Raw genomic sequence first — 21,173 nt, 5'->3', positions numbered from 1 at the left:
CTGAAAATTCAGATTTGACATCACATTAATAAATTGCATTGTAAAATCAATTGTATTGAAGTACAAAACAGCTATTTTAATTTCAAATTTTTCACAATATATATGTATATATTTGTGTGTGTGTGTGTGTGTGTGGATCAAATAAATGCAGCCTTGAGGAGCATAAAATGCTTATTTCAAAACATTAACCCCAAACATTTGAACAGTAGTGTGTATTTTCAAACGCTCTATGAAACTGTGTGCACAACTAGAGGATACGAGTTTGAAGACTTCTCTTATTTATTTTAGCAGACAAAAACAATGAAAAACTACATTTACTTAAAAAAAAAAGTCTAAATGCATGAAAGAAGCAGCCCCACATTTGTATAAATATATCATGTGTTATTGTAAACAAATTCATAACTTCAGAAATACATAACCATTTGCACCGCAGAATAAATGTTCATTTTACTGGAGGGACATCAGCAGGCTCTTCTAGCTCAGGGGGACCATCTTCCTCCTGTTCTTTGTTCTCCTCACTCTCTTTCTTGTCCTCCTCCTCGTCATCATCGTCCCAGTCAGACTCACTGATGTCATCATCTGAGATGTACCAGTCGGGTTTGACGTTTTCCTGTTCTGTGTTGTTCATGTCATTGGTGACCTCTGGCTCTGGTTTGTGTTTGGGGTCCTCGAGTTTCCCCCAGGCTACAGCATGAGCCTTCCGCATGGTCACCTCCACTTTAGAGGGCACCATGTTCACAAAACTGCTCTTCTCGTCAATCACCTGACAAACCAGCAGTGGACACACGTCAGGTTGACGGCATTCAGGGATTTAAAAAAACAACAACATATACCTGTGTTATCGTTAACTTAAATGGTATTTTGAAATGGAAAATCTGTTTTTTTATCTCATACTCAAATTTCCAAACCTCTGTAGATTTTTAAGACCCTATTTAACATGACTAATTCATACAGTATTATATTTGATATACAATACAATAATCTGTAAATATTTTCTCAGGGTTTTTCCCACCACTGATTTGAAGAATCTTGACCTGCATACAGTCAAACCAAAAATTATTCAGACACCAGATTTTTTTGTATATAAAAAAAAAAAAAGACAAATGTTGCAAACTGAAAATTGTTAACTAAAATAAAAACTAAACTATTTAGAAATATGAAAAAATAAATAAATAAAAAGCACATAACAAAATTAATAATTATAAGGGATGCACGATATATCGGCCACCATCGGTATCGGCCGATATTTGATCATTATAATGTTAGCATTATCGGCCCAATAAGAACATTTGTCCGATATATTAAAGCTGAAAAATAATGGATTATTTCCTTCAGCTGAGACATGTTTGGTTTTGATTTTGCTTTGTTTGAAATATGATTGGAGTCACTTTGAAAAGGAAAATACAGTTAAGTGCAACATGCGCTGCACAAGTCTGTCATAAAGGCCTACATAAAATTATGATGAGAAGATTATAATTGTGTGCTTGGGACATTGAGAGACTTTTGTTTTTGTAATCAGGCTCTCAAAAATTATATAAAAATTTTGAGTTATCAAATATAAAGAATTATCGGTTATCGATATCTTCCAAAAATGTCATATCGGTGCGTCTCTACTAAATATTAAAGTGAAATTTACATTTTAAATATAAAAATAAAAGCTAATTCAAAATATGAATATAAACTTTAAAAGTATTTTTAACTACTTTTGTAAAATTGTTTCTTATGCACTAAACAAAAACAAAAAAGAGATTTTTTTGCCTTTAATAGGATTATATTGCTAAACGAAAGAGTCATTTCTAAATCATAACAGACTGTGAACGTAGAGCAATCTTACCCCCCATAAGTGGATGTCCTTGTGAAACACTTTGTCACCCTCAAACTGAATGTGGCATGTTAACTGCAGATTGATGGAAAAGACAGAAACATGTATTGATGGACAAAGACTCGGATGCATTGCTGTTTTTAAGGGATGAGGTAACAGGTTCATTTAAACTCACCACTGTGCGGTTTGCCTCCACATAGGAATGCTCTGGACTGGAGTTCTTGGCGTAGATTGTGACCACGACCTGGTTTCCTGTTTGGTGCCAATCATGTCGGCAAGCCACTTTCTTTTTGTCCTTCATACAAAACACAAACAAAACATACAGTCAGTAAATACATTTCTCCAGAGAGGGTTAGTTGGTTGTTTTCTGATTATACAATGCGTGTCCAGTGATCATAAAAAGTCTAAGCTCTTACATGTTTGGGGATCCAGCAGTGTTTTCCTCCTGTGCAGCCCTTCTGATCCAGGAAGGCGTTGAAGTCCGTGGTTTTTATGCAGCAGCAGTTCCAGTATTTGTATCTAGACAATGAACAGCAGGTGTGAATTATAATGCATTTCCCCTCTCAGCTCATAAGTACTGATAGTAAGAGCACTTTTGTGTGATCGCATCGTGATCTCTTGTTGAAATGGACAGCACATGTGGATCTGAAACCAAATGGTTCTCTGAGAAAAGCTTTATGAAAACAGGCCATGCTTGTACTGTAGGATTTTTAACAGATACAGGAACTATTTGTCTGTTTGAAGACAAGTATACCCGTTTCCAAATAAAGACTCAAATGTTGCAGTTTTCTTACCCTTCATGGAAGACAGGAGCCCCGGGATGATGCAAGCAGATCTCTGCCTCAGTCTCTGGACCCTCGTAAATCTGAACACACACACACACACAAACTTTTAACAACTACTCAAAGTAAACACACAGATGTACCTCACACCACCACACACTAAAGAAAGACATTTCTCATTGCTCCAGAGAAACACTCATAGTCAGAAACTCAGCATATTTACAAAAGCAAAACTTTAAAGTGCTGATGCTCCTAAACTCAGCACAAGCTCTGTGTCATCCGTTTACTGCCTTCACGCCTGAAAATACACTCATTTTTCTACTCTTCCAAATAGATAAATGAGCAGGAAGCTGTAATAGAGCCATATGTGTCTGTTTCAGTGGATAAAGGACAAAACACCATTAACAAGTCTGAGAAACCCAGCAATATGTGTTTAAAGGTACACTATATACTTTTTGGGGGGTTTAAAATTAACTAAATTTAATTAGTCGATACATCATCAATCTTTCTTCCAAAACGTGTTTTTGTCTTACCTTGATGCGCCTATTCTAAGTGTTTATATTTTAGACACAGCGGGATGGTTTTCGCGGGAAATTGATTACATCCGTCATTTGCCCGTGTGTGTCTCGTCATATCCATGAATAGATAAGTAAATTGATTCGGCTACTTTGACAAGTTTATGGTGTGGAAGTGGCTTAGGCTAGTTGTCACAACGAGTGAGAAAGATTGACAACATGGAGCAGCTAAATCTCCAACCTTCATGGAATCACTAGTTTAAAAAAAAAAACCTGAAGGAGAGTCTGCAGGCGAACAGATAACGTGACCAAGCAACATCGGCTTTTCGGAGATGAGATTTGAAATGTTGTAAAACCGATGCAGAGATGATGTCTTTATTACTCAACAGGTGAGGTATTTTATTGAACAGATGTAACTGTTCAACAGATGTAACATTATATGGCTGTTGTAGAGCTGAGCTGGAATTTATTTTCAAGGAAGCAGTTTACTACCATGTCTATTAATGGATATAGCTACAGCATCTTTAACTAGCCAGCTTGAGATCCTTTCCATCTAAACTGGTTATATCTTTTTAACCACAAAGTGAATGTTTTATGAGCAGGAGGATGACCATATCCGCACATTCACGCAGAGCCAACACTGTTCTTCCGCCAAATGCATGCCTTTTATTTTTTTAACCGCTAGAGGGCCACAGTGTACCTTCAATTCTGAACGGTTCTGCTCGTCGGGTTAAAGAATTGGCTCCTTTTCAATTCAAGAGATGAAATTTCTATTTAATTTGTCATGACCGACAGGGTACTGAAATGGAATGACAGGAAGAGGAATTTATTAAATTTGCAATTTAAAGTCTATGCTTATGTTGTCTGGAACCATGGTGCTTAAAATGACATTCAGTGCAATATATGAAATATCCTAGATTGAATTCCTATTGGTGACTTTTCAAACAATTTATGATAATATGCTTGCTGCTTATTCATAGTAAAATATAAAAAAATATTAAAAAAAAAACTACACTAACATCAGTTACTAAATGTAAATGTAGGCTAAATTATATTCTGAATAGCACACGTCCCTGCTGATACAGGTTTAGTTTTCACCTGGACTAAAGAACAGCTCTGCTGAGTAATTAATATGAAAAACTTCTGGGATTTCAGCAAACTAATCCATTAAAGATGATCCTTTCCCAGAGAAGGAAAGCTTTAAAAGAAGGCATTAGGGTCAAATCCCAGTAAGGAATATTTAGTCATTAATTCTTTCTCATCTGCTGCTCTGTCTCCATTCAAAAGTCAAATGCTGATCTAGGAACTAGTTGTAAGGAGCAAAGTTACACTAACACACTCGAGATTATGAATGATTTTCTTCAGTGGAGTCTGTCTGTACATGAAGCGCGGCAGTGTCATTCTTTAGTATGACCACTAGATGGCATTAAACTGCATATATTGTTAAGCAAGCTGATTTGTTTCATTGTGATGTACATATTACATGAGCACTTACTGTTTTGCATCCTGTGTTTTTGCACCTAACACCAATCACGACGTTTTGGCACTCTGTGGGACAGCGAGAGGGAAGAGGTGAGAGTAGGAAGAGAAGACAACAAAGTCAGATCGTTGAACAATAAGAGAAGCTTTATAAGACAACCAAATCTCAAATCTCAAAATGTGCAATAGTCACACTACGTATGGTCAATCCTGCAGCCAGTGACAACACAACACAACACAACCCAACCCAGCAGATCTGAGAGACAGCAGTGTTTCTGTGCGTGTTTTAACGGTCCTATAAAAGTGACAGATTATGGACAGGACAGGTGGACCTCATATCCACAGCTATTGCCAAGGACTGAAATGACCTTCTGCATAAACACTTCACTAAAGCAGTGCGGCTGACTGCCAACAAAAAGGTGATAAAGCGAATAATATGATTAAACTAATCATCGTTGTGGATAAGTAGAATCAATAAATATGCTTATTAATGTATAAAAGGGAAGAGAAAATTGAAATTAAGTTCAACTAAATTAGAAATTTGACCTTGGCAACAAGCTGAAATAAAATAAGTTCAAGTTATTTCAGTATTTCAAAAAATAAGTTATTTCAGTCAACTTTTATTTTGTTTTAAAGGGATAGTTCACTTCAAAATGAAAATTCTGTCATCATATACTCCACCCTCAAGTTGTTTCAAACCTGTATTAATTTCTTTCTTCTGCTGAACACAAAGGAAAATATTTTGAAGAATGTCAGTAACCAAACAGTTAACTGGTCCCATTGACTTCCATAGTATTTTTTTTCCCTACTATGGAAGTTCATATTTTCATTTTGAAGTGAACTATCCCTTTAAGTAGCAAAATGGTTTTAGTTTTATTTTAGTTAATGGTAATAACCCTTACTATTAAATACAGACTTACTTGCAACATGGATAAACATGATTTATGCAAAACAGTATTTTTGGCTGCAAAGATAAATATACATTTATTTATATTTACTTGAATCTTCATTCATATAAAAGTATGATGTTAATATAAATTCAATATTAATAATAATTAATTAATTATTTTTTGTTATTGTTGGACTGCAACATTATTTTTGATGACCTCAATGTATTATTATTTTTTACTTCAAAGATTAAAGTTATTTTATGATTTTAATATTAAATAATTGTATTAATGTGGATACATCTTTAAAACGAATTAATTTCATTGAATAATTTTAAGGACATTTTTGTTTACTTTAGTGTTGGGTTGTCAATTAATGCCCAATTTAAAATCTGGGTTCTGGAGTAAAAACCAGTATAGAGCCACTGCATTAGTATCGATCTGCAGTGAAAAACTATATTTTACTCAGAAACTGCTATAGTAAATTTAACAACAGCAAGTACCACATTGAATTAAAGACCTATTTTTGAAGTAGAGCGGCTGAAACAGTGTTTCCATGTAAAACGCACTCTAATAACCTTAGTTTTGTTTTATGCTTGTGTTGCAGGTGATCCGGAGCATGATGACCAATAGGAATAATGGGATTGCTCACCTAGCTTCTCTCTCTTCTCCCTCTCAGTGATCTCTATTTTCTCCAGGATCTGAGCCAGAGAGGGAGAGACCTTCACCTGCAGCTTTGCCTTGGGCTCTTCTGAGCTGAGAAGGAGGGAATCGAAAAAACATGTCACTGTCTGTTTGCATTCAACAGTCAGAGGGAGCTCGACTTCTAAGAGAGACATAGAAAGGGCTTCAGAGAATGAAAACGAATGAATTTGTATTCAGAACAATGTGTGGGTGAAAGAGCACGATGTGTGTGAGAGTTGCAAATTTACCTGGGTCTCTCTTTTTCCAGGGCTTCAGCAGATTTGGGTCCCTGGTAGATAATCTCTTCTCCACTGCGCTGCTTGACGTCTCCCTTCTCAGACGTCACCTCCGGCCGCAGAGGCTCCTGAGGCTTCTCGTCACTGTGACGCCCGCGGGTGCAACCCTGAGAGGACAAGCACAAGACAGGACCTGCCAATCAACATGTGACTGCAAGAAAGGAATTAGCAGACCCAGAGCAGATCAATTACATGTTTGAGATTGTATGAATGCGAATGACATTGTGAAAAAGCATTCAGTGATGTTTGATTATACTTGTTTCTGAGATTTTGTAGCACTAGCTCTTAACATTCAGTAATGCTAATTTGGTATTTAATGAGTTGCTTCTAATAAAAGTATCTGATAAATGAATGTTAAACGTCCAAGGGTGCCTCAAGATGACTTAAAATTATTTAAATGTACGGTAAGTGTGATTTCTAGACCTGGCAAAAGTCTGGTAAAATACCATAAACATCTGTATGTTTATAGGCCTATATTTATGCCAAGCACTAAAATATTTTATCAGGAAGAAATTATTTAAATGAAATAAAAAATCGAAAAGTAAAAATTACTTTCGCCTTCAAATTTTTGTTGTGGACAATGGGGCTTATGTCACTGCATTAAATTAGCATATTTGAAGACATTTTACAATATGATTCAGTTAGTTAACAACTGCATTAGGTGTCATAAAAAATTAAATGTTACAGCATTTATTAATCTACAGTAATGTTAATTTCTAAACTATTATTAATTGATTTCCCTGCAAAAAAAAAAAAAAAAAAAAAAACTGGTATTAGCTGGTTTAAGCTGGTCTCCCAGCATGACCAAAACCCCTCTAAAACCAGTCATGACTCAACCAGCTTGGTCTTTCTCTCTCTCAATGCCCCATAATACAATGTTCATTTATAGGCTACTATTTATAAAGTGCATTAATGTTAACAAATTGAGCTTTATTGTTAAGTGGAACACCAAAAAGGAGTTTTTCTGGCTGTCAGACATTTTCTGTCACTTTGTTACTGCGCGTGCAGGGCATGGAAAGCAGCGCGAGATGAAACCGTCACGATTATCATATTATTAGCATACCTTGATTGACAGGAACTCTGAGAAATCTGTCGTCTTCTTTCTACAGCAGGACCAGCCCTGAGGAGAATAACCCAAACAAAGAACCACATCAGACAGCCAAGAAAAAATAAAACAAAAACGCATGAATATTAGGCTCCCTATGCAGGCAAACACGCCAAAAATGTGCTTATCAGGTTATGACAGCGCTAGAACCGAGAGCAGCCGGCGGTCTGTGCAGACAAAGACACATTCTGAGCTCACCTTTAAGGCATCGTGGAAGATTGGCACTCCGGGGTGAAACTGACAGGCATCTTCAGGTGGTGAGAGAGAAAATAGGGGTTAGCAGGAGACGTTTATCTACAGAAGTCCATCCTCATTACCTTTTTTTATGAACTCGACTCAAAAGGACTCACTGGCATAATGGACATTCAAACACACGGACAGCTAAGAGATGAGCCATTTATGGAAGTAACATTTGATTAGAACACCTCCAAACGTGCCGGGGACTTCGTGGATGCAATAAACCTCTATGGACACACACTAAATCACATTTTTTCTATCAATATTATAAAAAAAAAATTTTTTAAACATGTTATTGGCTAAATGGTAGCTAGCTGGAGGCCAAAATGAAATCAAAGTTAAGCCGTGTTGTGGCCACCGAGACCAGCGGCTCTCATTCTCACTGCAATCAGCTCAGCTCTATTTATATATTTCAATTTCTAAAACAGCTTCACTGCAGATCTAGCACAGAAAGTGATAAAACACTTCTCCTACAGTTATGTCACTCTTAAAAGTTGTTGGTAGATTTATGTAACATCAGGCCTGTAGGCCTAATACCAACCATGAGCTTCACAGACAATTAAATTATTCAGTTTACTTTAAAAAAGTATATGATCATACATACATACATACATCGATTTATAAATAGTGGAAACAAATATATATATATAATATATATTTACAAATTACCATCTGAGTTTTTATCAGCATCAAATCGATCCCCGCAGCCTCTGTTGTAACACAGTAGAGCCATGTTGGCTTGTTTGATATTCTGGTTGACTTTGACTCTTTTCGTTGTTGATATGCTCTGTCCTGCGTTCGTCTTGGGTACTTATGAACTTGCCCGGCCCCTGAGAAGCCTGTCCAGAACTTTCAGCTGAGGAGAGATCCAGAAGGAACAACCACGTCCAAGGAAAGATATGGAGAGAGATGTTTGAATGAGTGGGCTGAATGAACTCTTAAAAATAGCCAGTGCCATGTGCTCTCTCTCTCCTTACAGCTGTTAGGGTCAGTCTGAGAGGGTGTCACATTCCTGAGGGGAGAGGGGGAAGGGGGGCACAGCAAAACCCTCTACAAATGCCACAGAATAAACTGAAACCTGTCTTTTTAAAAGTTAATTTGGGTGGGTTAAGTGTTTTTTTTTACTTAACTTGATTATCATTAATGGCAGACAAATCAACATAATTATGAACTGCATGTTGTTGTATTTTTATTTCTCAAATAAATACATACATGCATATTAAAATGTAATATGTAAACAATTTATAAAATGTTCAGTTCTGCAATTTCACTTGAACAGCTGTGTACTATTCTGGTCTCCTATTAAAATTCAGTGTGGCATATTGTGGCTTCTTTAAAATAAAAAAAAATGTATCTGCCGTATCTGATGAACATTAGAGATCAACCAATGTTGTTGTTTTACAACCAATACTATAATAAAGATTATTTTACATTCAAGTGTTCCCATAACTGATAGATAACTGATTATTATTTTAGTTTAATTTATAACTTACAAATGACTTGAAAATTACATTGATTTAAAAAAATCATTTTATTCAGCAAGGTTGCACTAAATTGATTAAAAGTGACTTTTTAAAAGACTTAACAAAAAAAACTCAAATTACTTACTAATTTCTAAAGGATCATGTGACACTGAAGACACTGAGTAATGATGCTGGGAATTCAGCTTTGCATCACAGGAATACAATTTAATTTTTTTAAATAGGCTATATTAAAATAGAGAACAGTTATTTTAAAGCTGCAGCCCTTAGTTTTTCCTCTTTGTCGCCATCTCTGTTCGAAATCTGCAATTGCAGTTGTTCACGGAATTATCAACTTTACGTGGGTTGTGCCCTCTTATATACTGTCTATGGTTGTGCCCTATGGTTGTTTCTCGGCATGATGGCACAGCGCGGACGAATCCAATGTTTTGAGAAGAATATGTGGCTGTCAATCAAAGCGCAGGTGTGGAGCTGTCATTCGGAATTACAGATTCTACTTTTTGGAAGTATGACCAACATAAGAATTTTCACCGGAAATGTCATCTAAACAGTAAGTAACATCCACTTTTGTTCTGACCAACTAGGGGGGGGGAAGCATTGCAGTAAATCGCACTGATTAAATCTAATGATCGCTTATCATATCACGTCAAACCGTGCAAATTATAGCTACTTTCTCACATTGTTAAAGGGATAGTTCACTTTGAAATTAAATGTTGATATGTTTTAGCTTACCTGAAGTGCATCCAAGATGTAGGTGTCTTTGTCTCCACAGTAGTTTCAATTTTGATATTTTTAGGTCAAACCGTTGTTGTCTGTCAGTCATATAATGGAGGTCTATGGGTACAGACTCCAAGAGCATGCACAGAGACGTCCAAATTAAACAATTCCCCATCGTTAGTGCACATTGATGGCCTAAGACACGAAACGAGCGGTTTGTGTGAGAAAACGAACAGTATTTATATAGTTTTAATCTATTTCAAGCAACCACGTCCTAGTGATCTGTTTACTTAGTCTGCGCAAGCGCCGTAGGGCGCCGGAATGCTCCGGAAGTGCTCTTAGTTCTTGATCTGTATATTCTGTTTCAAATAAATACGGCATACATGCCAACCCTCCCGATTTTTCCGGGAGACTCCCGAATTTCAAAGCCCCTCCCGAAAATCTCCCGGACCGACCTTTCTCCCGAATTTCTCCCGATTTCCACCTGGACAACAATATTGCTACACCATCCGTCACTGGGCGCCGTTTCAGACCGAACAATAATAAAGGTTACACACCTAGAAGTCAAGCGCGGCAATCAGAACGGAAAAAGAAGCAGTCTATGCGCTGTCAGAGCCGTCTATGGGTTTGCGAGCCTTCGCCGCACGCGCCTCTGCTGACTGCGCGCGCGCCTCCCCACGAGGCATTTATACTTCGCGCTCGCCGGTGTACTATTCTTTGAAAAGACAGGGTGCGACTCGGTGTAATTGTCCTCTAAACCATCAGGAATCAGCGGTGAGAAGAAGTCAGGTACACTCGTGAATGTTTATTTTAGTACACTTTAGTAGGCTACACCAAAACCACACTACAAAAGAATCGTGCAAAGCAGTAAAACAGATTATTCAAAAAAAAAAAATGGATATGAGAATGTAATCTACAACTAAATTAACGTTATCTTACATAATTTCTATGTTTTTATTTAGTCTTGTCAACCTTTTTATAAAACATGGGCATCAAGGTCTCAAGGTTGGCAAGTATGAAATACGGTTGTGGAAAAAAATTCAATGTTGTCTGTTGATGTCTCAAAATCGTCTTCCATTGCGATTTTCTTTTCCGTCTAAATAACTTTAGATGTTCTCAGTGAAAGGTAATACTGCAGAAATCTCTGTGTACACAATGAGTGACGTACATGCGCGAGAGAGCATTCCGGCGCCCTACGGCGCTTGCGCAGACTAAGTAAACAGATCACTAGGACGTGGTTGCTTGAAATAGATTAAAACTATATAAATACTGTTCGTTTTCTCACACAAACCGCTCGTTTCGTGTCTTAGGCCATCAATGTGCACTAACGATGGGGAATTGTTTAATTTGGACGTCTCTGTGCATGCTCTTGGAGTCTGTACCCATAGACCTCCATTATATGACTGACAGACAACAACGGTTTGACCTAAAAATATCAAAATTGAAACTACTGTGGAGACAAAGACACCTACATCTTGGATGCACTTCAGGTAAGCTAAAACATATCAAAATTTAATTTCAAAGTGAACTATCCCTTTAATGTTAACAACATGACAACATTTAATGCCCTTCTGATATTATTCTTGTTTTCGCATGGTTTCATGCGTTTCAAATCATCAAATTGATAAGTCTATTTATATCAAGTGCTGTGAGAAAAGGCTGTAAATCTTCACCTCCAACATTCTCACACACAATTAAGCCTACTAACAAGACACTTTCTTTATGTGTACAGATGTGACGTAATGACATGCTCGAATTTCCCGCGGAAATCCACCAGTAGGCTACCACTGGAGTTAAAAACAAGCTTACCATACTTGCTCAATTTATTTTGGATAATTTTTAACCCAAATAAGTTACGGACTGCAGTTCTAAATTCTAATAATATTTCACAATATTACTGTTTTACTGTATTTTGATCAAATAAATGCAATTCTAGAGGGCAGAAGAGACTTCTTTCAAAAAACAAATCTGACTAACACCACATTTTTTGAACAGCGTATAGCCTACATAGGATAAACCAATTAGCGAAAGCTTTTTTTTGCAAATACAGTCAGTTTGAGTCATGAAAGTCGAAAGGTAGCACTTACAGCTTAGTGGATGCCGTTTTAAACGGTCGTGTTCTCTGAGGGTGGGATTTGGGTTCCACAGCCACAGTGGAAGCACAAACTTTTCATCGAGCAAAAAATTGATTTCAAACTATATCTTAGAAACAGCTGACAGGCACAAACCACAAAAGTAAGGATTATCGATGTAATTAATAAACAAGCTGCAGAAGAGAAACCTTGAGGAATGGAGTCAGATACAAGTCCTGACTGTGTAGATGAATATTAATAGATGTTCAGAATAAGCAGCCGAGGTGAAATCTGTTAAAAATGTCCTTTATTAAGAAACCGGTGAGCGCGAGCGTTAATTCCATTTATTCACCAGGCATTCACTCGTGGTTCAGGTTAGAGGCTTGCAAGTTGCAACCATAAATTTTCTTCACAAATACAGACAACAAAACAGTCAGAGACTGAGACAGAAAGTAAGAATAAAATAACTTACAAAAACTGACTCAAGCAGAAGAAGAAAAAAATCGCAAGGAGGAATATAACATACCAGATCAGCACAACCAACCACTGATAAATCATAAAAGTAACAGATATACACAGAACCCGTCCATCACTACGACATCGACTGCTTACTAAAAAACAGCACCATATTTAATAGAACTTCGCAAACGTTACATGGAACTGTGAAACTTTCTCAGGCATGTCAGATACAAAAACATGCAAGAAAACAGGTACAAATTATAAAGCGATCAAAAGAAAATGGAGTAAAATCCATCACATCTCTTGGTCCTGGGTTGAGCATCTCAATGCAAGCGTACAAAAGACAGTTCAGGAGAGACTGGCATCATAAGATCATCGGCTTCAACCAGTGCTGTGTGGTTCATGAAGCTCACGGGGAAACCAAAGGCAGTTGCAGATGAAACGTCAATGATGAGGGGGTTTGACTCGGGTTTAGTTACAGACAACCGATACAAGCATTCTAGCAGACTTGAGAGAGTTGGTGTACACTGTACAAGCACAACCAGACATGTCTGATTCTCTTCCCCAACGATACATACCCAAAAAAAAAAACATTGACTGCACTAAGCGGCTGAGCTCAAGTTACTGCTTCAAATCAAGATTAAATAATCTAAACCACAATTAGTTACTTAGTAACTAATGAAACCGAATTGAATGTCTGGCCATATATTACAAGAATGTCGTGATGTGAATAGGAAAGACTAATTTAACCTCTCACAGAACCATTTTATCATGTAGATGGACTGTAAAGTTGGGGAAAAGCACCACAAGATGGGAGGTATTGCCGTACATCCTTTTCCACACACATCCAGCTCCACGTACACTGTTTGGACAATTTCAAAACAGCTGAAGTTGGTCTTAAAACAGAAGATTCACAAAGAAACATTGGTTGAATTTGCAGTTTCCGAGTCCACTGTCAAAAAGTGCTACAAAGAAATAAACAGGTGGTTCCTGTTGCAGTGAAACTCGTGCAATAGATTCAACAGAAATCACATTGACAGACGCATAAACGACACAACACGGCACTATACAAATTCGACCAGGTATTTAAAACGTGCGTTCATTAAAAACCCTGCATTATGGGCCATGAGGCAGGCATGAAGTGCAATTTCAAGAGGCCAGAGAAGAGCAAACAAAAAGAACCGGACATCAGGTCCTCCAAAAATGAACTCGAGAGCAATGATCTCCCTGCTTGGGATTTAACAGGGCTTCAATCTGATCGGATGAACAAAATGGCGGAGAAAGAAAGAAAAAATGAAACTAAACAAAAATAAAACAACAACTCAGGAATGAAAAGGGACTTTATTTATGTCAATGAAAGACAAACAAAAAAAAGTTAAACACAATCCCACAATTTCTGCTTTTAATTTTCACCATGCTGAATAAACTCCTTATGGTCTGCATAAATAAATGACAAAACATACAGTGAGGAAATCAGCATAAATGGAGGTTCTCCTTTTTTTTTTTGGCATTTTATGATAAATATAGATAAGAAAAAGTTGCTGCATTGCTCCCCGGGCTGATACACGGGGATGATGGCGCTTCTACTGATTACATATTTCTAAATATACTGCATATATCTCTGTAACAGGAAAATAAGGATAAAACGATGCTTATATGAATGAAGCAGACACATAGCCCGCTAAAAAAAGCCAGGACAGCTCCATGACAACGCAAAGGTGAAGAGGAGCCTGAACACCAAGCATCCCCACTAGACGTGTGTGGCACACGCTGACACATCGTTTCTCAAAGGCCGCTGCTCGGCTGAGTTTCCCAGGCCAGATAATGAGACGAGCCAAGGCGTATGAAATCAGGCTAAGTAGTTCAGAAGTAGGCCTACTCTGGATTTGGCTGCTCTTCCGTCTGGCCGGGTGCTCAAGATAAAGGAGGTGAGTCTAATACACTCAGACATTTGCTTTGTGTGCACAACCGCCCCATAAACACTAAAACAAAAGACTCGGGTCACAGTCTAGCAGCTGTTTATATGAAACATGGCACTCAGTGACCACAAGGGGGAGCTGTGAGAACAAGAACGTAGGGAACGTCTCTCTGCATAGCAGTGGTGGTGCTAAATATACATGAAAGTTTATTTCTTGAACTAGCTATAACTTAGCTAAACCAAGTAATCCAAAAGCGATATTCTCAGGTTGCCAAATAAACGTGTATTTTAAGACACATTCTTCACCACAGGCAGGGCTGCTAATGCATGCAGAGCTTTTAATTGTAGTTTTAAAAAGACAAAATATGGCTGAAAGAAAGAAAATGTGGAAAAGCTGTGTTCAACGGCATGTGCCAAGGACCTGAAACTGAAGATTACCATGGAAACCCCGGCTCATGATGGAACCCTTGCACATCTTGAGATCTTTCACCCTCCCTGAAGCTCACAATCACATATTCACTCTCTCACTCACGCACACACACACACACAGCCTCCGGTGACGGGATAATAGAATAGATCCTAATTAAACAACATCGCTCCTCAGTGCCCCGTTACCTTGCAAACCCAGCGAGAGTATCAACATTGAGCCTGCATATAAAAAGCATTCGGTCTGAAGCAGCTGGACCCTGACAGCGCTCAAAGGAGAATAAACTCACAAGCTTGTTAAGAGCCGCTCAACAAGGAATTAGTAACCCACTCACACACAGAAATAAGCAAGCAGAGAAACACGGTGCACATTGTTTCTTCAGAAGGGAGCACACAGCACGTATTACAGCAACGGTGTGGAACTTGTGCTGATGATTTTTAGCAACACACACACACACACGCACACACGCGCAAGCAATGACCACACTTGACCTGCTGGAAGGTAGACTTAAAGCTATAGTTCACCCAAAAATGAAAATTCTGTCATGTACTCAACCTCATATCGTTCCAACCAAACCTTATAACTTTCTATCGCACAAAATATGATATTATATTATAATATATTTTGAAGAATGTTGGTTACTAAACATGTTTCGAAAATCATTGTATGACAAAAAAATAAAAAATACAATCGAAGTCAATGGGAAACCAAAACGGTTTGGTATTAACATTCTTCAAAATATATATATATTATTGTGTTCAGCAGAAGAAATAAACGCATACAGGTTTGAAACCACATAAGGGCGAGCAAATGATGACAGAATTAACATTTTTTGGATGTACTACCTTTAAGTGGGCTGAACCTAGTGCAAATAAATGTGAAAGGATGCACGTCTTAAGCTTACAAACCCCAAAAATAATTCTGATAATGTACACATGACTGACTGTAATAAACATGTCATAACAGCTCTATAACATGTCTTACAGGTTTTTTCTTATAAAAAAGGCTCATCACAGGTGGAATTAAGAACTACATTGCTTGGCAGAAGGATTATTTGATATATCAATAAATTAAATGTTTGATACCTTTCTATCCTTTTTTATAACTGTTTTATAAAAACCATGTGAATCCATGGTTTACAGTGATTTTAGAACAGCTAAGCGGCGTTGTTAAACACAACCCAGAGTGGAGATTCTAAAATCACTGTAAACCACGGCTTCACAGGGCTTACTGCTTTGAGTTACTATGGCACAACCGCAACCACACTGTATCTCCACTGCCGTTCCGTCAATCCATGCAGAATAAAAACTAAACATAGCATGAAGAAACAAAGCAGGAATTATGGGATGATGTGAAGGCTGGAGTGGAAACCTGCTCTATAAACGGTTAAAGGGATTTCAGGAGGATAGAAAATGCTTTGGCTGCAAAAGCAAAAATAAAGATACCCTGTAAACAGACTAAAGGTAGATTTTAGCTATTGATTTTGGTTCCAAAGTTGGCAAACACGAGAAAGAATCGTGATGTCAGGCGCTGGGTACAGGAGCTAGCTTATGGCATTTTTCGGATTACAAATGTACATCATTTGGCAACATAAAACAGACCAAAATTCATGTCATTCTCCAAAATAATAATGAAAAAACAAAACAAAATATATATAACATGCTTTCTAGGAAAAAAAGATAAAAAAAATAATAATAATTAGGAACAGATTTTTCTCCAATGCTTCCGGTCACCTGCTCCCAGGGTGGGAGGTACATGTGGGAGTGGTCTCAAAGTGTGAGATGTAGTCGTAAATACATGCATGTTTGGATAACACACAGAAGAGCAAGAGCAGATATGTTTATCAGTGTCCTGGAAGTGACAAAACAAGGTGGGAGGCCAGTAAGAGGGGGCTCTTCATGTGGCTCGTGTAACAACAGTTAATGTGCGTGCGTGCAAGACCACCATCGTGTCTGAAACGACAACCCCTAAACCAGTATAAACAAAGAACTACTGACTGGCTGTTTTGCACAGAAGCCATCAGTAACAGTAAGACATGTTGATTGTTAACATTAGACTACTGAAAGAACTAGATATAAGAGACAATCTCAATGTTGTATATTATGTTACACATGAATGCATGTGTAAAAGTGCTAGGGGGTGCGAGCACCTTAAATAATGGGTCAAATTCTTTCCTTTTCTGTTCTGAAATGAGAAGCCAGGGCATTGTGTTATTGATCCATTTAAACATGTTTATGATCTAGTAACCTGCATTTTATTTGGCGATATTTGCCATTTTCCTGAACTCAGCACAGGCATCTTCATAACACAGCAAAAGATGACAGTACCAGAAAGTCCACTGTAATGGGCTTCAGATTTAATTAATATTAATTGTGAAAGAAAAAAAAAGAAGAGTGCTTGGTGCATGGTAATTTAATACCGGCAATAAAATCCACGATTTCCATGATGTATCACACCTGCCAGTAGACACAGTGCCCCAGGAAAGAAATAAACCTCAAGAGATGAGAAATGAAACTGTGTGCACTCTCATTTGGTGTGTGTGTGTGTGTGTGTGTGTGTGTGTGTGTGTGTGTGTGTGTGTGTGTGTGTGTCGTTTCAGACAGTGAGGTAAGCATTCTTGACACAAACACATTTCTCTCTATATGCACTCTTTCTTTTTGTCTCGCCCTCCTTTTATCCGGTGGTGTTCGGATCCTCCTCTCACTTGCTTGGTGTTCCTTTCAGCCGTCTTGTTTGGAGCTGTGCTGAAGTGCTGCTTACATGAACTGCATCTGTAAAAAGACACACAAAGAGTTATAAATGAAGAAAACGCCATCAAATCACTCAGTAATGACAGTGTGAATGCAGCAGTACTGAATGTCTGTTAATGGAGCATCTGTGTACTTATCACAGTCATGGAGCTGTGTGTGTGTGTGTGTGTGTGTGTGTGTGTGTACCTGGGCTCCGGGGATGGGGGTGAAAGGGTTAGTGGGTCTGAGAACAGGCTGGCTGTACAACATGGGTTGTTGGGTCATCACTGGAACCCCTCCCATCTGTCCTAGCTGAGGAGGAACCTAAATCCACACAAACATCCAGTGTTAATTTCTTTTCAGCCATTGACCATTTCATTCATCTACATAATATCCGTGCAGCCACTGTAAGGTCACAGTGCTCACCATTCCATACACAGGCACTTGAGGTGTTGTCATGGGAAACGCCATGGGAGCAGGAGCCTGTGGGTAACAAAAAGTCACAAATCAACCATCAATGCGCTGACTGATCAAACAATGCTGCACTGATTAAGGGAACAACGACATACTGATCAAACACTACTGTATGCTCACTCAACACCATTGTGCTCACTAATCAGGTTCATTTAAAGATCTGCTTTAATTGCACTCTTTTGTACCCACGACAGGCTAGGGGTACTTAAACTTTCCTGCACAGAAGCCTGGACTGGTCATGCAACACTGGAGCAAAAACATATGACTCGAGGATTTGACACGTCTCTATTACTAAAAGTTTCACTGAAAAATTACCCTTAAAAAGTTTGGGGTCAGTGTGATAAAAAATAAAAAAAGTTAATACTTTTATTCTGCAAGGATGCATTAAATTGATCAAAAGTGAGAGTGAAGACATTTATAATGTTACTAAAGACTTCTATTTCAAATAAATGAATCATCAATCATTTCAAATAAATTCAAATCAATCATGGTTTTCACAAAATTGCTTAGCAGCAAAACTCTTTTTAACATTGATAATAATAAGAAATGCTTTTTGAGCAGAAAATCAGCATATCAGAATGATTTCTGAAGGATCATGTGACACTGAAGACTGGAGTAATGATACTGAAAATTCAGCTTTGCATCAATGGAAACGGTTACATTTTAAAATGTATATCAAAATGGAAAAGTTATTTTAAATAGTAATTTTTGGTTTTTGATCAAATAAATCCAGCCTTTCCAAAACATAAAAAAAAAAAAAAAACTTACCAACCCCAAACTTTTGGATGGTAGTCTAAAAGAGTTTTCCCTAAAACACTTGCTTACCTGAATAACTGTCATGCACTTAAAAGCCTAACACCTCATTTAACACCTCATTCTGAACATGACCAGCATTGATTTTTACTCATTGGCATATAGCATGTATTCCTCAGTTTTGAAACGTAAGCAAGTTACGTAAAATGCAGTCCCTAAACACACACATTTGCACAGGTCTGGTTTGCAAGTCAAAAGATGAATGCATCAAATGCTACAGAAAGGGCACGGGAGACCGAACAAACATCTATATGTCACAGGGAAATCAACATATGACATTTTCTGTGTTTATCAGGCATGAAGTGGAAAAAGAGGGTGTTGGAAGTCAGAGTAAAGAGCCTATTCACACAGAGTATCCATTTTCAGCCTCTTCACACACAGAATGTCAAAATTGCCTTTGGGTCATACGGTCTGAAACCAGAGACTCAAAGAGACATCAAACTATTGTTTTTTAATTAGTCTCAAGAGTGCATGAAACATAAACAGTCACTGTGGTAAACAAGCTCAAGCAAAAAAAAACAATGCACCATATTATTAACAGCTTTGCCATAATTATTATTATAAGTTAAGGATTCGCTAATACTAAAAATGTCTAATGTTGTAATGTTTTATGTTACGCTTTTGTTTTAATCTATAAACTTTTTTTTACTATTTTGTCTGAATACATAAAAAAAAACAGTAAAAACTAAAATCAATCATTTTAAATTATACAAGTGATTTTAGGCATCAACACATCCTAATTTGACAAGGGTTTGTAAGTTGCTTCAAAGCACATGAACAACCAGAGTGTTTCTCATTTCCGTTCATATACGCAAGCTTTTCTAAATAACTAACCATTTTCACTCATGATTCATATCACTTTACTGAAAACTTAATTCATTAGACTGAATAGCTGTAGATAGAAATAAAAAAATTAGGTGTGGAGAAGCAGAGTGTGAAAGAGAGAGAAATGTGAGGGAATAAGAGTCGATCCCTCTCAAATGATACTCAAGATAATAGAATTTTCAGTTGTAGGAGGTACTTACATAACTAGTATAGAACATTCCAGTCTGCTGGGTTAAGCACAAGAAAGAAGATAGAGAGAAAGACAGAAGCATACAGAGTGAGGAGAGATGAAGACGTTAGACGCGGGGAGAAACAGGCAGAAAGATGCAGACCACAGAAAAGGTGGAAGGAGACAGAAAGAAAGACATTGAAGGTTAGTCATTCACAGACATCTGCTCTCTCTCAACTCATGCAGTTCAGAGGTCAAACTACACTGAACGCCCTGAGCGAGACAGAAGACACATCGCATCTCCGCACACACTAACACCTCACCTGCCCGACTGGATCAATACACACAAAACACACTCACACTCATATTTCCTGAAAATACACAATATAGTATAATAGCAAACAAGAGTAGAATTTGCCATCTCAATACTAGTGACATCTAAATGAAATCTGGATATTTGCTGTGAATTGAGCTTTCCAGCAGATGGATTGCTTTATGTTTATAAGTTTAAGAGTAGTTCAAATGATGTGTGTGTGTCTGAGAATAAGTCTGTTTACATATGCAAGAATGTCTGTATATATATATTAAGTAGTGGTTAAATGTACAGTCATCCGGTCACAGGGTGATCAGGGCATCAGGAAGTAAGGACCCTTAATTTTGCTATGACCCTACTTACATGGCTAGAGTACTAATAAATAAATGGACATGAAATATTGAGTGGAAATTATTGTTATGTGAGAAGAAATAGACTGCAGAGTGATATGAGAGACAATAAAAACTGCACAGAGATGTAGGAAATCATTTGCCTCGTAAATTATAGAGTTTAGTGTCCTTTGTCCAAAACAATTCAATCTGTCTATTAGTGTTTGAATATACACTACCATTCAAAAGTTTGTGGTCGGTAATAAATGAACACTATCATTCAGCAAGGATGCATTAATTTGTTAAAATTAGTTAATTTAAAATTAGCACATTCATTAAAAGTGACAGTAAAGATTGTTAAATTGTTACGAAAGATTTATCTTTCAAATAAATGCTTTTCTTTTTAACTTTCCACTTACAGAATCCTGAAAAACTGCATCAGGGTTTCCACAAAAATGCAAAGCAGCACAACTGTTTTCAGCATAAATAATAATAAGAAAAGTTTCTTGAGAAGCAAATCAGCGTATTAGAATGATTTCATGTGATACTGAAGACTGGAGAAATGATGCTGAAAATTCAGCTTTGTAATCACCGGAATAAATTAAATTTGACAATATATTAAAATAGAAAATAGTAATTT

The 21,173-nt window shown here is 37.4% G+C and overlaps 2 protein-coding genes across 5 annotated transcripts in view; both read right to left on the bottom strand.

The window, feature by feature from the left end:
* Window positions 1-35: 35 nt before the first annotated feature.
* On the bottom strand, window positions 36-8,797 carry LOC307011332 (cysteine and histidine-rich domain-containing protein 1). The gene is made up of 11 exons (XM_079636852.1): window positions 8,477-8,797; window positions 7,769-7,818; window positions 7,529-7,585; window positions 6,418-6,572; window positions 6,138-6,241; window positions 4,615-4,667; window positions 2,617-2,687; window positions 2,239-2,341; window positions 1,998-2,117; window positions 1,835-1,897; window positions 36-763 (listed from the first exon to the last, which is right to left on the bottom strand). The coding sequence occupies exons 1-11, from the start codon at window positions 8,538-8,540 to the stop codon at window positions 443-445; spliced, it is 1,161 nt and encodes a 386-aa protein (XP_079492978.1). The 5' UTR covers window positions 8,541-8,797; the 3' UTR covers window positions 36-442.
* A 5,061-nt stretch (window positions 8,798-13,858) lies between these two features.
* LOC307011260 (phosphatidylinositol-binding clathrin assembly protein) overlaps window positions 13,859-21,173 on the bottom strand; it is a 57,309-nt gene continuing 49,994 nt past the window's right edge. For all 4 annotated transcript variants that reach the window (XM_079636711.1, XM_079636708.1, XM_079636710.1 and 1 more), the window contains 3 exons: window positions 18,037-18,093; window positions 17,818-17,934; window positions 13,859-17,652 (listed from right to left, as the gene is read on the bottom strand). In XM_079636711.1, the coding sequence (XP_079492837.1) occupies window positions 17,638-17,652; window positions 17,818-17,934; window positions 18,037-18,093 (189 nt within the window). In that variant the 3' untranslated portion in view covers window positions 13,859-17,637. The remainder of the gene's footprint in view (window positions 17,653-17,817; window positions 17,935-18,036; window positions 18,094-21,173) is intronic.

The sequence above is a fragment of the Phoxinus phoxinus genome, assembly GCF_949152265.1.
Source record: "Phoxinus phoxinus genome assembly, chromosome: 2".
Classification (NCBI taxonomy): Eukaryota; Metazoa; Chordata; class Actinopteri; order Cypriniformes; family Leuciscidae; genus Phoxinus; species Phoxinus phoxinus.
This window is presented reverse-complemented; position numbering and strand designations above follow the sequence as displayed.

What these genes read in the sequence shown, in the direction of transcription:
- LOC307011332 (XM_079636852.1), bottom strand. Translation starts at nt 8,540, where the DNA reads ATGGCTCTACTGTGTTACAACAGAGGCTGCGGGGATCGATTTGATGCT. An exon ending in AAAACACAGGATGCAAAACA is followed by an intron (nt 2,688 to 4,614) that starts GTAAGTGCTCAT and finishes GTGTGTGTTCAG; the next exon opens with ATTTACGAGGGTCCAGAGAC. An exon ending in GCTCCTGTCTTCCATGAAGG is followed by an intron (nt 2,342 to 2,616) that starts GTAAGAAAACTG and finishes TTCATTGTCTAG; the next exon opens with ATACAAATACTGGAACTGCT.